Below are 13,988 nucleotides of genomic sequence, written 5' to 3' on the forward strand. Positions count from 1 at the left end.
GCTTACTGGCCTGTAAGTCCATCAACAGATACAATTATTCCCAAGGATTCACTGTGCCACATAAACATCAAAATCATTCCAACAACTATTTTAATAGCTTAGTATTCAATCCAAAAAAGGTATGTATAAAGGTTTTAGTCCTACACGTTATTGTAGGCAACATTTTATACAATATATGTTGTAGGGGGTCCCTGCTCCATCACGCTTCCAGTAATGGGTCCTTGGCTTAAAAAATGTTGAAGACCCCTGCTCTAAATGTGTCTCACCATGGCCTCCATTCGTGCCCTCCTCTCCTCCTCATCTTTACGCCGCTGCATGTTCTCCAGGTCTTGCCGTGCTTCGCTGAACGACTGTAAAAAGGTGTCGAAGATCCCGAAGAACTCATCGGGCTGCATCCTCCCTTCTTCCTCCCCAAAGTGCTTCAGAGATTTGGTAAACTGCACAGAGATAACTATTTATTTAATTTTCACATTTTGATAGGGAGTGACTAGAAGCCGTCCTGTGCACAGCTTCTGGTAGATCAACATGGACAAAGCTGATGATATATACAATAAGACAAACTGCTTTATTACATGAACTGTATTCTCTGCTATGTTTTTGTATTGAAAGACACACGTGAGCCTGCACTGCTGATATGCATGCTTGATGTTCTCAACTACGCGCGCACACACACACACACACACACACACACACAGAGAGAATGACTGCATGATTTGACCACCTTATGTCCAGCCTGTTCAGTCCAAGCTGTCCAGTGCTCTGTGCCAGGACGATGCCCGCAGCCAAACCTACTCTACATTCCTACACACACAGCTCTGTACTGTACTACAGTATGCAGCAGAAAACTGAATGACCAGATCAACTCAGTGTCTCGCTAAAAGACAGCAGCAGGACACAAGGGCAGCACCACAATTCGGTACATGTGTGGCTACACAATTCTGGCAAGAAGTACACAGATCATTTTTTTCCCTTTTTTAAAGATCGTAATTATTAATCCTGATTATATTGGTTTCAGGAAATAAACATTTTACATGGTTTTTTTTTTTGAACTTGACATAACCCAACTTAAGTCTAGCCCTCTTTAGCTCCTAAATGTTCCACTGTAGCACTCAACTAGAGCTTCAAGTGACCCATTTCACATAATCATTTGTTGAATTCTTTGTATACATATGATTCGTGCAGCCTTAAAATTATTTGTTTTTTTTACACTGAAGCAAAAATGTCTCTTTAGAATTTAAAGGAATACATACCTAAGATTTAAATTAACATCTACTGTAGAAATATTTAACGTAAGGATAAGACAGCATACAATAGAGATAACCAAGCAAAGTAACTCAAGTCATAATTGCACTGAAGTATAGTACCTGAATGAATGTATGTGCATACTTTTGTCCAATGGTTACTTTTGCTTTGCTACATTTGCATATTGAAAGGTTGTAACTATGTAATAACTGTGCTGGCATATGACTGCAGCCCCCCCCCCCCCAAAAAAAAAACAACAAAAAAAAACAACAGGTTGTTGGTTGGAAATCAGCAGTGTGTACTGTGCTGTACTCTGTTCTATTCTTATCGTATGTCAGAGTAAGGTGACAGAAAACATTTCCGGTCCATAGTAGGCGAGTACACTGTATGTGGTTTTAGTGTTGTGATATGAAGGAGTAGGGGATTGCTCTTTTCTGAGGATGCATCCTGTCATTATGGGATGGTCACCATGGCAACCCCCACCATGATCCCTCTCCCTACTGTAATTATGTGTCTGGTCAAATCTGTTTCCTATCGTCCCCTCGGGTCTGGGCTAAATGAGCACACGCATGTGCACACACACACACACACACACACACACACACACACACACACACATTGGAAGTTGTTAGAAATCCACAGATTTCTTTACAGGCTGTTTCAGACCGGCTCTGGTTAACACATGATAGATTTGGCTTTGCTTGGCACCTTCTCCCTAACCACTGCTTAAATCCAGCTAATTATACGGAGGTGTTGTGACTGCTGTGTGTTATAAAAATGCACCAAAGGGAAACCTATTTACAGACAACATGACATGTTTTTATCCAGCACAAAGAGCTTGTCTGGATAGACAGGTATGTCCTCAGAGAATCAAGATTGGTCTCACTGTTACTTCTGATTGTATCTGATCCCTCCCACCCTCCATAAACACTATTACAGAGGAAGTTAACCAAGCTTGTTCGTTCAATAGTGCCTTAGTTTGTGGCTAGCACCCCCCCCACTCCCCAACACCCTGCTAGTCTGCCAGCGGTACTCTGCCAACTTATTAAGTGAAGAAAATAAAAAAAAAATAAAGGGTGATGGTGAAACAGTTGTAGGTTCGATGAAAGTAGGCAAGTGGGAAATATGTTTTGGAAATTGGTGTTGAGGTAGAAATTAAAACATGAACAAAACATTGCCAATGTGCAATGAACCCGCAGTGAAGTCAGTCTCTGCAGAGCTTTGGGTCGGTGCACCTGTATAAAAGGATCACCATTTTTAACTGTGTAACATAGCTTTGATCAAGTCATTGGCCATAGCATGGAGAAACAGACCCCATTTGGTGGTCACAGTTAAAAACCAGATGCTATCGGAGTGAAAACCCAACTACAGACTTTTAAAATGCTATAGTATCATTTATGTAAGTGTGTCCCCCCCCCCATTTACTACTAATCACATTAACGTTCTACTTCCACAAACTATTGCCCAAAGCAACAGCCCAATGGTACAGATGAATTGTAACAAGCTTAGTTTTCTTCCAGCGCCATCATCAGGTCAGAATTTCAATTAGTGCATTACTTTGGTTTACAACCAAATACCTGTAAAATCTCAGCAAATTACCAAATGGTGAACATGGTAAGCATTATGCTTGCTTAACATTGTTGTGAGCATGTTAGCATGCTGATGTTAGCATCTGGCTGAAGGATCAACTTGCTTGTGACAGTGATTCATCACTGTGCCTGCTTTTATTGTTTATTGTATCACTGCTGTGTGTTATTAAATCCATCTGCACTTTACAAATCAGTCTGCTATTACATTTGCATGATCCTGCAATGATAAAAAATAAATAAAAAATAAAGGTTAATTCTTATTAATACTGTACTTATAAGGACTGAATATTTCAATGGCTACCTGTAAGGTGATAGCCCTGGCCGATATATCGGCTGCTATATATTTAAAAAGAAAATCCAGAAACGCGTAACAAAACATAAACAGATTTCCCTAACATTAGTTATTTGTAGTTATGTATGAGTCCTCACTAAAATAATATGATAATGCAGTTTAAAAACTTGTTTGTTTTATTGTAACAACAGAACAGAGGAACATCAAAATATAGTAAAGTTCTGATAAATAAAATGTATAAATATTAGGGCTGTCAGCATTAACACGTTAATCGTGATGCGATTAAGGGCCGAGCATAATGCGTTAATTTTTTTTAATTGTATTAATCGCATGCCGCCATTTATTCATTTATTTTCACTTCACTCGGCTTTGCGTCGTGCCTAACAGGCTACTATTTTGCCGTACTTCCTCGTAACACATCCTGCTGCTGCAGGAATAGCAACGCGGATTTCGGTGCCTCATTCTGGTGCCACTGATATGTCTGCTCTTCTCTCTGATGCTCTGAAACAGACGTTACATGAAACATAAACACCGCTGCACGTGACGCTAGTTAACACTATACTCGACAGCAGCTAACGTTAGCCTACCGCTAGCTAGTAGCTGGATTAAACACGGTTAAAATGCTGACAGCTAACGCTAAACGGTGTAAAGTGCGACTGTATTTCACTGTAGAGGATTCAACACCGGTATGTAACAACCTGTAGCTGCTGTTGTCGGAAAAACACAGACGCCTTCAATGAAACTGGTAATTTACAGCCTCGTGGTGCATTCAAAGTTGTTGTTAAATTCAAATTTGTGACCATCTTAAATATATAATAAACAAATACAAATCTTAAAATCAAGTTCATAAAGTCACTTTCTTTGCATTCATTTGATTCCCAATCAAGATCCACTGGTAAGAATGGCTTTCCATTGTTAATATGTACTTAAAAACTGTTCTGAAATGCAAAATAATAGAATTTTAATCATGTGATAAAACATGCGATTAGTCGCGATCAACTGTAGAAATTCAACGATTAATCGCGATTAAGAAAATGTAATCGTTTGACAGCCCTAATAAAAATACAAACTTAAGATATGAAACTTAAAGGGTTAAACACGAGTGTTGCCAACAGGGACGTTTGTAGAGCGCCCTCTGGTGGACACACTATGCAACGCTAACACTCATAACATGGTTGAAGGGTGTTTCGTCCGTTTTGTATTTAATTTTTTAAATATTCATTTATCTGCCATTATAAATGCCGATATATCAGTCGGGCTCTAGAAATCACTAAAGACAAACAACACTACAGTCTTTGGAAGATGGTTGGCAGCAATGAGAAGCACAGCAATTTAAAGCAAATGGGCTAACATGTTCAAAGACATTGGTTTGGTTGCGTTAATGATGAAAGTGAGACTTCAAAAGCTCTCTGACGAAGACAGATTGATACGTACAGTAGGTAGGTGCTGTGTTGTTGTTCCAACCTTGCCAATAAAAAGTATTTTATTAGCCAAATTCACAATATTGCCTGAACCTGGCCACATTTACCAATGCACTTAATTCTGCCTTTTATATATTTCCACTGCCAACAGCACATGAAGCGATGGAATATCTTGAAGCACTCCCTGCTCTACTTTTTTATGTTTGAAACAGAGCCGTTTTGTTTTTGGATAGAGACTGGATCTTGTATTGTCTGTGAACATGTCGATGTGTGGGTGTGTGGATATGTCGTTAAGGATAAACCCAACCAATCTCTCTGGATATGAGGGAAATCCCTCCTCTCCTCGGGAAACCTCTGCCCCAATAACCCACATGACCTTGGACAACTGTAATCCTTTGTAATGTATGTAGTAGTGTCTGCTGAGGGGGTGTGTGTGTGTCTCTCTCTCTCTCTCTCACACAAACATACACGCACATACATTTGTTGCCATGGAGCTTTACGAGCCTCACTGGACCGCCTGCTCCGTTTACTGTAGTCATTCTCCTCTACTTCCTTAAGACCGAAACACAGAGCGCGCACACCCACACTTCCATAATTGTATTCCACTGGAAACCTAACAGAGTGTCAGAGAGCCTTGACAAGCACTGAGTTAATGCGTCAGACTCACCACTTACCAAACACACACACAGAAAGACAGACAGACAGACACACAGTTGTGCTAGGAAAAGTGTATTTAGAGTCTGGGCCGGTGAACACAGGTTCTTTTGTTTTACAGCAGTAACTGGTGCCCTGCTCCTCCCGTTCTTTTCCCATGACGTCCCAACTGGCCCCTTTTCCCTCCAATTTTTCTTACCGACCTCCTCCTTGAACAAATAATTAAGTAGAGAGGAGGCTCTACGTGAAACCCCAGGGCCCTTCCTCCTGTCAAAATATGGTGATCCTTTGGAGATTTTAAGCAATTTGAGTATTTCACATCGTTATGTCAACTACTTTGGTAAAAGACAAGTAGAGCTAAGATCGGGCCCAAAAAAATCAAGCCTGACCCTACCCGAGCCCGTGCACGTTGTGTCTGAGCCCGGCCCGACACATTAACTGTAATTATGAGCCCGATTTAAACCCGACAATTTTTTTAATACGTGGACCGTTATAACTGACGTTCTCAACTACAATTCCGAGTTGTTTGAACTACAGAAATCTGTTTAGAATTAAACAGATTTCTGTAGTTCACGGCACGGTCTGCATGCTGACGCACTGGCCGACAACATGGCTGCAGTTGGGGAAGACATGCTTGGTCAAGGGTCCGGCCCGGCCCGAGGATAGCAGCGAAAAATATCGGCCTGACCCGGCCCGTGGGTCCCCAGGCAGAGAATCTAAACTCTAAAGACAAGCCCTATAATAAAGTAAAATGTAATATCTGTAACTATTAACCGCAGACTGCTAATTTAAAAGCTTCCCATGTGTCAGCATCAGGATGCTTGATGTGCAACCGAGTGCCAAAGGTCTGCAAATTAAATGCCACCGATATCTTCAGCTTACATACTTCCGAACATACATCAAGACACGAGGGGGTTTAAAAGGCTATTTGTCCCAGTTGTACAAAGAAGGAGAGCGGATTCAAAACACTAACTCAAAGAGACAAACACAAAGAAAGATGAGGGGGGAATCCAGGGTAATCTTTTAATGCTGGGTTTCCCCGGCACTGCTGGAGTCATCAAACTGGACTAAGAGGGATGCACAGAGGTTTCATGGTTTCTCCCTTCAGTATTTTGTCTCTTTTTTCCTCCGTTCTCTTCTGTCTGTCCAACATGAAGGATAGCCAGTGAGGACTACTAGCACAGGGTGCATTAGGGCCACGCACGTGGACATATGAATAGGGATGCAACGGTATGAAAATGTAACCTCGCGGATATAGTGACCAAAATGATCACGGTTTTCGGTATTATTGCGGTATTTTTAAAAGTGTGTTCAATATGTTCAGAAATCACTGATAGGCCTACAAAAACAAATAGTTTCAAAAAGTGTAACAGTGTTTATTATATTACAAAAATATAGGCAATAGGCTGATAAATGTCCTGAGCGCTGTCATCTCCTCCCTCCGCCATGATTCCAACTTCAAGAAACGTACGTTGGAGGCTACGCAGTGCGCCTGCGCGGCAACTTCAGGAGACTCGGATGAAGCTGAGAGGGATTAAACACACGGTTTCCACACCGTGGTAATCCACCGTGATAATAATGATATTTTAAATGAAAACGGTCATTGTTATTGTCAACATTTTTATCGTACACCGGTAATCGTTACATCCCTACATATGAACTTGCAGTATGCTCTTCTCTCACAATCACATACATTGTTGACTGTACGACTGAGTGGTTATGCAGTTAGCTACCTTGTCCTTGGCTTCACTCAGCTGGTCCTCCAGTTCAGAGAAGCTGAAGCCAGCCACGGTGATGAAGTCACCGATCACAGCCACAAACTTGTCCCCGCGTTCCCTCGTCCTGCTCTGCTGGTATTGCAGCTCCTGGAGGGGAAGAAAACGGACAAAGATGTGTGAGAGATGTGTGTTTTTCAAACTAAAAGTGGTAAAGCTATGAGAAGGAGAAGGAAGTGAGACAGAGGAAGTGATCAGTGATGTCTCCTTTAAGTCAAGGGGAGAGCATCTGATCAGTGGCGAGGATTTTAAGGTTCCTCAGTTACAGATAACGTATATTATATGAAAACAGTCTCTCTCTGTGAAGTGTAACCGCGAAGTGTAACTGCGTTCCGGAGGCGCCGCGACCCCCGCGAGCAATCGCTGCCATTCAACTCAATGCTTGATATTCCACCAGCCGCGCTATTTTCACGCGAGCAGCGGGCCGTTTGGACAGCTGAGCAGGAAGTGATACAGCGAGACTATCCAGTCAATTTACCACCAGCCCCCCTCCAATATCATTTAGGTCTCCTTTACAACACCACGGATGACGAGAGATTCCTCTTGGAGGTGTACAAACATAATAGACATCACAGATCTTTTTTTTTTTTTTTTTTAAAGGACATCACCAGAAAAGAGAAGGCATGGAGTTAAATTACAGGAGTGCTTGGAGTGGAAGGTAGATACTAGCTTATTAAACATGTGATTGCTCTGTAAATTACTTGTAGAGACAATTTAATCTGTGAGTCGGGCAGGCAAGACACTCTGCTTCCGAGACGCTCCCGGTGCGGTATGGCGCGTGGCGAAGGACGGAACAAAACCGGAACGCAGCACAGACGCACGCGCCCGGTGGAGAATCGGAGTAATATGTGCATGTACTCATGTGTTCACATAAGGCCTTGGTTCTGTGTGTGGCTGCAGTTGTAAAATCTGCTGTTCCATGTCACTGTGGAACATTACCAGCATTTAAGCACCTCGCCCTGCTGTCCATCTCTGCCCTGCTCCAAAACATAATTACAGACAGGAGAAGAACCGATGGGAGGGAACAGGACACAAACGCACAACAACTCACCGCCTCTAGAGCCTTCAGTCCACTTTTGATATTGTGCACCTCTTTTTCCAACTCCGACAAACTAATGAAAGACAGAAAAAAAAAAAAAAACAGATACAAAGACAATCATTGTCTATTGTCTTGTACTGCACTTCCCTACAATTTTTTAGGTACAGCTTGTGTCCTAATTTTCATTTTCAATGACTCCAAAACCTAAAAGAAAACAGACTTAGAAAATAATGTTATAATAATACACATCACCTACTGACTATATATCCTGCAGTAGGGCTGCTCGATTATGGAAAAAATTCATAAGCACGATTATTTTGGTCAATATTGAAATCACAATTATTTAACACTATTACTCATGGACTTTCGGAAAGATGTTGCAATTATTGAACTTAAAAAACAGCAGTGAAAATACCCAGAACTGTGAAAGTACCCTTAATACTTTTACCCATTTGAACTTTTTTTCCATTCAGAACACAAGACAAAATAAGACTTTACTTGCAAAACGCAATGTGCAAAATAGTCGTTTTTCCACCCGATTATTCTGTTTTTGTGATCATTAGGAGCTGAAACCGTAATTGCGATTAAAATTTTGATTAATTGCACAGCCCTATCCTGCAGTATATATTAGTATAGTATGTTTAGTCTAGTCTTTTGATTGAGTATTCACTGCAACACTAAACCACATGCACTTAGGCCTGAGCTCCTCTCTGCTGTAATAAAGACACATAGCTACAGTATGGTGAAAGTGTCCCCGCGGGAAACTGCACTTACTTGACTTTGGCAGCCTCTGGTACACTGCTGAGGTCTTCCTGGATGTGCAGCGTGTCATCGTAGTTCTTCTCGACGATCATGATCAGGTAGTGCAACATGGTGATGTTTCTGTTCAATCACAAGTGAAGAACCAAAAGGTTTTTAACAAATCTAGGAAACACTTCTTCTTTATAGAGTTGCTTATTAAAAGGATCTTAAAGACTTGTATTTAACACTTAAACTCCTAGGCTGGTTTTGCTTAGTTTTAACACTTTATTATTACTTTATTTGCAGGCTTATGATATGGTCACTATACATCTTCAGCGGGAATGCCATAAGTTGTTATTGTCAGGGGAAGCTTAGATATACCACCATATGGCATGTTAGAGGTGCTATACATATTCTACATATTTAGTCAAGAAAAACAGCATTTTGCATTTGCGCCGGATGTCAGCCCCCCTCTTCTATTTGAGCTAATGTAATTTGCATCCCAAGCTTAGCACTGTCTAGAAAGATTGGAATTGGTTTATAAAAATACAAACAAGCCAGAGTGTCCCCCCCACCAATACCAGAAAGTTAACTTGTTAAGCCAGCCGATCAGGTCTGGCAATGTGAGACTATGCTTTGGGTGAAACAAACAGGAAATGTAAAATTGCAGTGGAGTAACTGTGGTTCACCTAAGTCTAATTTGTTTGCATTTTGACATTTCTAACTCATTGGAAATCAAGCTGCATTAGCTGCTAGGAGTCCCTGTTGCATGGACAGAAAAACAATCAACTGTGTTAACTTTGATACTGAATTCTAAATGCAATAACTATGAGGCAAGATATGAAGCTCTAAGGAGCACATTTATATATGAATTCTGAGCAAATGTGTGGACGTTTATCCACAACAGACATCAGAAAAACTGAGTACTCTTGGTCCCCCCCCATATGGCCCACCTGTCTATGCTGGACTTGGTGTCAGCGATCTTGTTGAGGCTGGAGACCTTGAAGCCGTATGCGTTGCCTCTCTGGCCCTTGTTCATGAAGTTCCCGAAAGCCAGCACCACCTCCAGGATCTGAGTCAGCCTCTTGCTCCGGACCACCTCCTTGGACGCATTCAGGATGGCTGGAGGAAAACCGGGAGAGAGAAGCAGCTGGAGAGATCATATAGTTGGTGATAGCTATGTGTGGACTTTGCTTAGTGCATCACTTAACCTTCCATATTATATAATGAACTGGCCTTTCTCCATTCCCTTCCATTCTGCTCCTCTACTCAGCCCCCATGCACACACATGCAAACTAAAGTCTCCCAGAGGCCCAGAGGTTCTCATCCTTTCCTTTGTGTTTAACATCCTTCATGATGATTGATCAATATTCCCCACAAATTCTGGGCAGCGCAGTGGGGAAACCCATCAAGTCTCCATCCATCCATAAAACAGCAGGGGGAAGGGAATATTCCAAACACAACCCCACTCTGTCCTTTTCTTTCCCCCTGAGAAGAGACTGGTCTGGCAAAGTGCAGGTGGTTCCCTCTCTCCACAGAGGAAACCTCTGTGTGAATGTGAAAATCATTAACAAAATCCATATTGTTACAGTTCTTTTTGCAGTGAAACAGCATGGGAACCATTCTTCTGGCTCTGATAACTGCTGTGTTCTCCTGGATGCAGAAAAGCCTGTCTTATGAAATGCTTCTATTGAACATGCTGGGTGGTCCAGGGAAATATAGGCTCATCTAGAATATAATGACAGAGTAACATGAATAACAAAAAAAATACTTTATTACGGGCATCGATGAACGGTGCGGTTTGGGAACATTTGGATCCAACAACAAAGATTGTGGAGGCTTGAATCAATGATTTAACTCACTTTCTTTCCAGTAAAGTATGTGTAAAGATATATTTTATTTGACTTAAATGAATAGACTGTCTGACAAACAAGCTCTAGCACACACAGGGCTAAAGCATTGCCAGCCCAAATAATGTGATGTGCTCATCAGAGCTGGAAAAGGGCATTTAGGTCAGCGTAGAAATGCCTTTTTTAAGAACTCTGGCTCTAACAGATGCTAGGACAGCTCAGTCATGACACACCCATGTGCACAAACGTGCACACACACACAAGGCTACGGACATCATTGGAAGCCTATTCCCAGAGTCTTTGAAGTGAGCTGCGGTGTTTACGAGGGAGGCTCTCCCCTCTTAACACGGGCCAGCTTTCCAAAACAGCCTCCTTGGTAACCTGGAAGCTGGCTTGAAGGGGAAAAACTACACTGGGCCAATAAACAGTTGGCCACCCGCTCTCACCATGCACAAACACACAAACACACACACACAGTACATGTGCACACTTAACACAAAGAAGGATTTCACAAGTCATTGTGAAAAGCATTGGCCAAAGTGTTCAAAGCTGATGACATTTTCAATACATGAAACTATTTTTTGCTTCTAGGCGTGTACAATCATTTGAATGTGGGATGCCCTAAAAGCATGTTCTTTAAAATCTAATCTTCTGCTCCATTTGTGTTTAGCACTGTTATGAGAAACTGTTTAAACCACGGCAAAGTGCACTGCTTTAGGACAGTGATTAGAGAAAGAGACTAATGTCTATTAATGGTTCAGCCTTTTAAAAGGATAAAGAAAGCTGCTGTTGCATTAGGCCTGCAGTGGAACTGTATGTGGCATCTGATCAAAATAAACTAAATGTGTGTGTGTGTGTGTGTGTGTGTGTGTGTGTGTGTGTGTTTATCACCCAGTGCAACAGTGTGACTCAACAATGCAGCTCTATTGCACGGAGGAATGGCAAACAATACTTGTTCTTATGATCCATTCGTTGACAAAGGGAAAAAATATATAGAAAATTGCCAGCCTTATGCTGTAAATGTCTAATCATTGAGAGTTAAGCTCTCTGCCTTATAGTGGCCCCCAAGGTGTTTGTCCTTACCTTCAACCTTAGGCTTGGTTTCAGCGAGGCGCTCTGCAAACTTCTTCTTAAAGAACAGAGCCTGCAGTCTCTGCTGGTAGTGGTCAATTCTGATGAAGGGAAGAAAGAGGTTAAAGGAGGAGAAAAGGAGAAAACCGAAAGGAAAGGGTGAGTTGCATTTGTGTCCAGGGGAGTGTAAGTTCAAAGCTAGAAGTCACCCAATCGTATAAAACTCCCCTCTCAATTTTCACAGGCCTTTTATCATCTAATAGGCTCCCATCAAGTTGGAGAGTTGAAAAATGGGTATGTTAAACTTGTCCAAAAGTTCACTGAGGGAGGGAGTGGCAATTTCAAAGAAGGACCAGGGATATTAAATGGCAAAAAAAAGAAAAAGAAAGAAGGAAATAACTAAATCCCAGATGTATTCCTACGACCAAAGGAGATGTGGTCAAAAGGAAATAAAGTGGACAGGGTTATATTTCACTGAAGGAAAATAAAAGGTTTAATTATCTTGAACAAATAGTGCAGTTTCGGAGAAAGGATGGAATGCAGAAAAGAAAGGCACTGATTTAAAACTTCTCCGCTCTCTGATGTGATGGGAGTCCTCAAAGAGCAGCCATGACTTCTTTTCACAGCTATAATGATGAATCACCCTGAAGTCTGAGGCTTTTTTTTTGTTTGATCCCAGCCTCCCCATACTGCTTCAAACGCTCATTCTTTTTGAACAGACACCGTGCTCTGCAATATTTTAGGATCTATTTGTGGTTGACTGGCTGATGTCTTGATTCTCCACAAAATCTGCATGTTGTTAACTTTGGAAATCTTCCAATTCAAATGCTGGCCATAGACTGTCTACATGATGCAAAAACATCACATCTGTTTTATAATGGAGACACTAACTTTTGTGTAACTGATATTCATGACCATGGTGAATATGCGTACCTTAATATAAAGTGTTATGCTCACTTTTTACTAATCGCACTACGTCAATGTTAACCAGCCCTGCAAATTGCCGATTTGTGATATTCTGAGCGTTGCAGATGGTTTGGCTGCATTGAAAAATGTAGTAGACAACAGAAATCAGATACCTAACACACCAATGTTTTTGTATGGTAAATGTAGTCCTGGGTACCTGCTCATTTCAAAGAGGAAGCGATCAGCCCGTGCCATGCGCTCCAGCTCATGTTTGTGCTCCTCCAAGAGATCAATGTCACTTTTCTCTGGGACAAACTTCAGCAGCTGCAAAAGATGTGCGGACAACGTTAATCCAAATGCTAACGCTGTTGTCTGTGGAGCCAACTGAAATGCTAAGTATCTAACGCTTTCCAGGAAATGTGATATTAGCGTTCGTTTAATGTTGATTAACTTTATCACTGTAGCTATAAGCTTTCTTAATCTCTCTAAAACTTTAACAATACAAAATGACATCCTAAAATACCTATATATAACAGGCCTTTTGACCATCGCAGGTTTTTTGCTTTCTACTACTTTGTCAGAAATAACTGATATCTATAATATAATATCCCTTTTTCTGGGCCAAGTGCTGGTTAAATCAAACCTCTGTGAAGCAACAATAGAATACACATTTTCTTTTCCTATCAAAGCCATACACATTGTTTTTAGCTACCCAAACAGTCATAGCAGCAGAGTAATGAACTCTTACATATCATATATACACGATCATTTATCAACCTCACCTGCTCCAGCATATCTTTGGCTAGCTCTTCCCTCTCATCCATCTCGAGGATCGCCCTCTTGATCTCTTCATTGCTCATTTTTAACCTGCAAAGGAAGACAACTGTTTATTGAAAATTATTTAAATTACATTCAGTAAATGTCATATAATTACCACATTACAAACACACAATAGAGAAACCTGCAGTGGACTGATACTAATACTCTGAATAATTGTAATAATCATTTCATAATTTATACTCTTTATTGAACACACAGTCCTGAGATACACATACACACATGCGTCCTGTAAATGTACTAATGGAGAGATGTCAGAGTGAGTGGGCTGCGAATGCTGGACAGGCGTCCTGAGCTACCAAATACCAGTCCACACTCCGTACTTCAGTCCGTACGGGGACTTGAACCAGCGACCCACCCTTATGGAGTGAGCTACTCCCACCCCTTAAATAGAATACTGGTCTGGACCAGCGTCAGCCCCCGGGAGCACTGCCAGCTGTTTTCAGTACATCCGAGCAATCCAAGTGTGCTGGGTTGTAATCAATAACAACATTGTTAGCCTGTGCATCAAAAGCCTTATTGAACAACTGCTGACCCCATTTGGGTCTAGTGTGTACCCTCGGGTCATTTG

General features: G+C 41.4%; 1 protein-coding gene across 5 annotated transcripts in view; it reads right to left on the minus strand.

Annotated features, from left to right (window-relative positions):
- daam2 (dishevelled associated activator of morphogenesis 2) overlaps window positions 1-13,988 on the minus strand; it is a 109,356-nt gene that overhangs the window by 3,618 nt on the left and 91,750 nt on the right. For 4 of the 5 annotated variants that reach the window (XM_078277869.1, XM_078277865.1, XM_078277867.1 and 1 more), the window contains 8 exons: window positions 13,363-13,447; window positions 12,798-12,904; window positions 11,687-11,775; window positions 9,707-9,875; window positions 8,787-8,894; window positions 8,025-8,085; window positions 6,932-7,063; window positions 267-437 (listed from right to left, as the gene is read on the minus strand). In XM_078277869.1, coding sequence (XP_078133995.1) covers window positions 267-437; window positions 6,932-7,063; window positions 8,025-8,085; window positions 8,787-8,894; window positions 9,707-9,875; window positions 11,687-11,775; window positions 12,798-12,904; window positions 13,363-13,447 — 922 coding nt within the window. Of the gene's footprint in view, window positions 1-266; window positions 438-6,530; window positions 6,723-6,931; window positions 7,064-8,024; window positions 8,086-8,786; window positions 8,895-9,706; window positions 9,876-11,686; window positions 11,776-12,797; window positions 12,905-13,362; window positions 13,448-13,988 lie in introns of those variants that run through there. The other variant, XM_078277870.1, reaches the window with a different exon arrangement.

This window comes from Sander vitreus, chromosome 20, assembly GCF_031162955.1.
Source record: "Sander vitreus isolate 19-12246 chromosome 20, sanVit1, whole genome shotgun sequence".
Taxonomy (NCBI): Eukaryota; Metazoa; Chordata; class Actinopteri; order Perciformes; family Percidae; genus Sander; species Sander vitreus.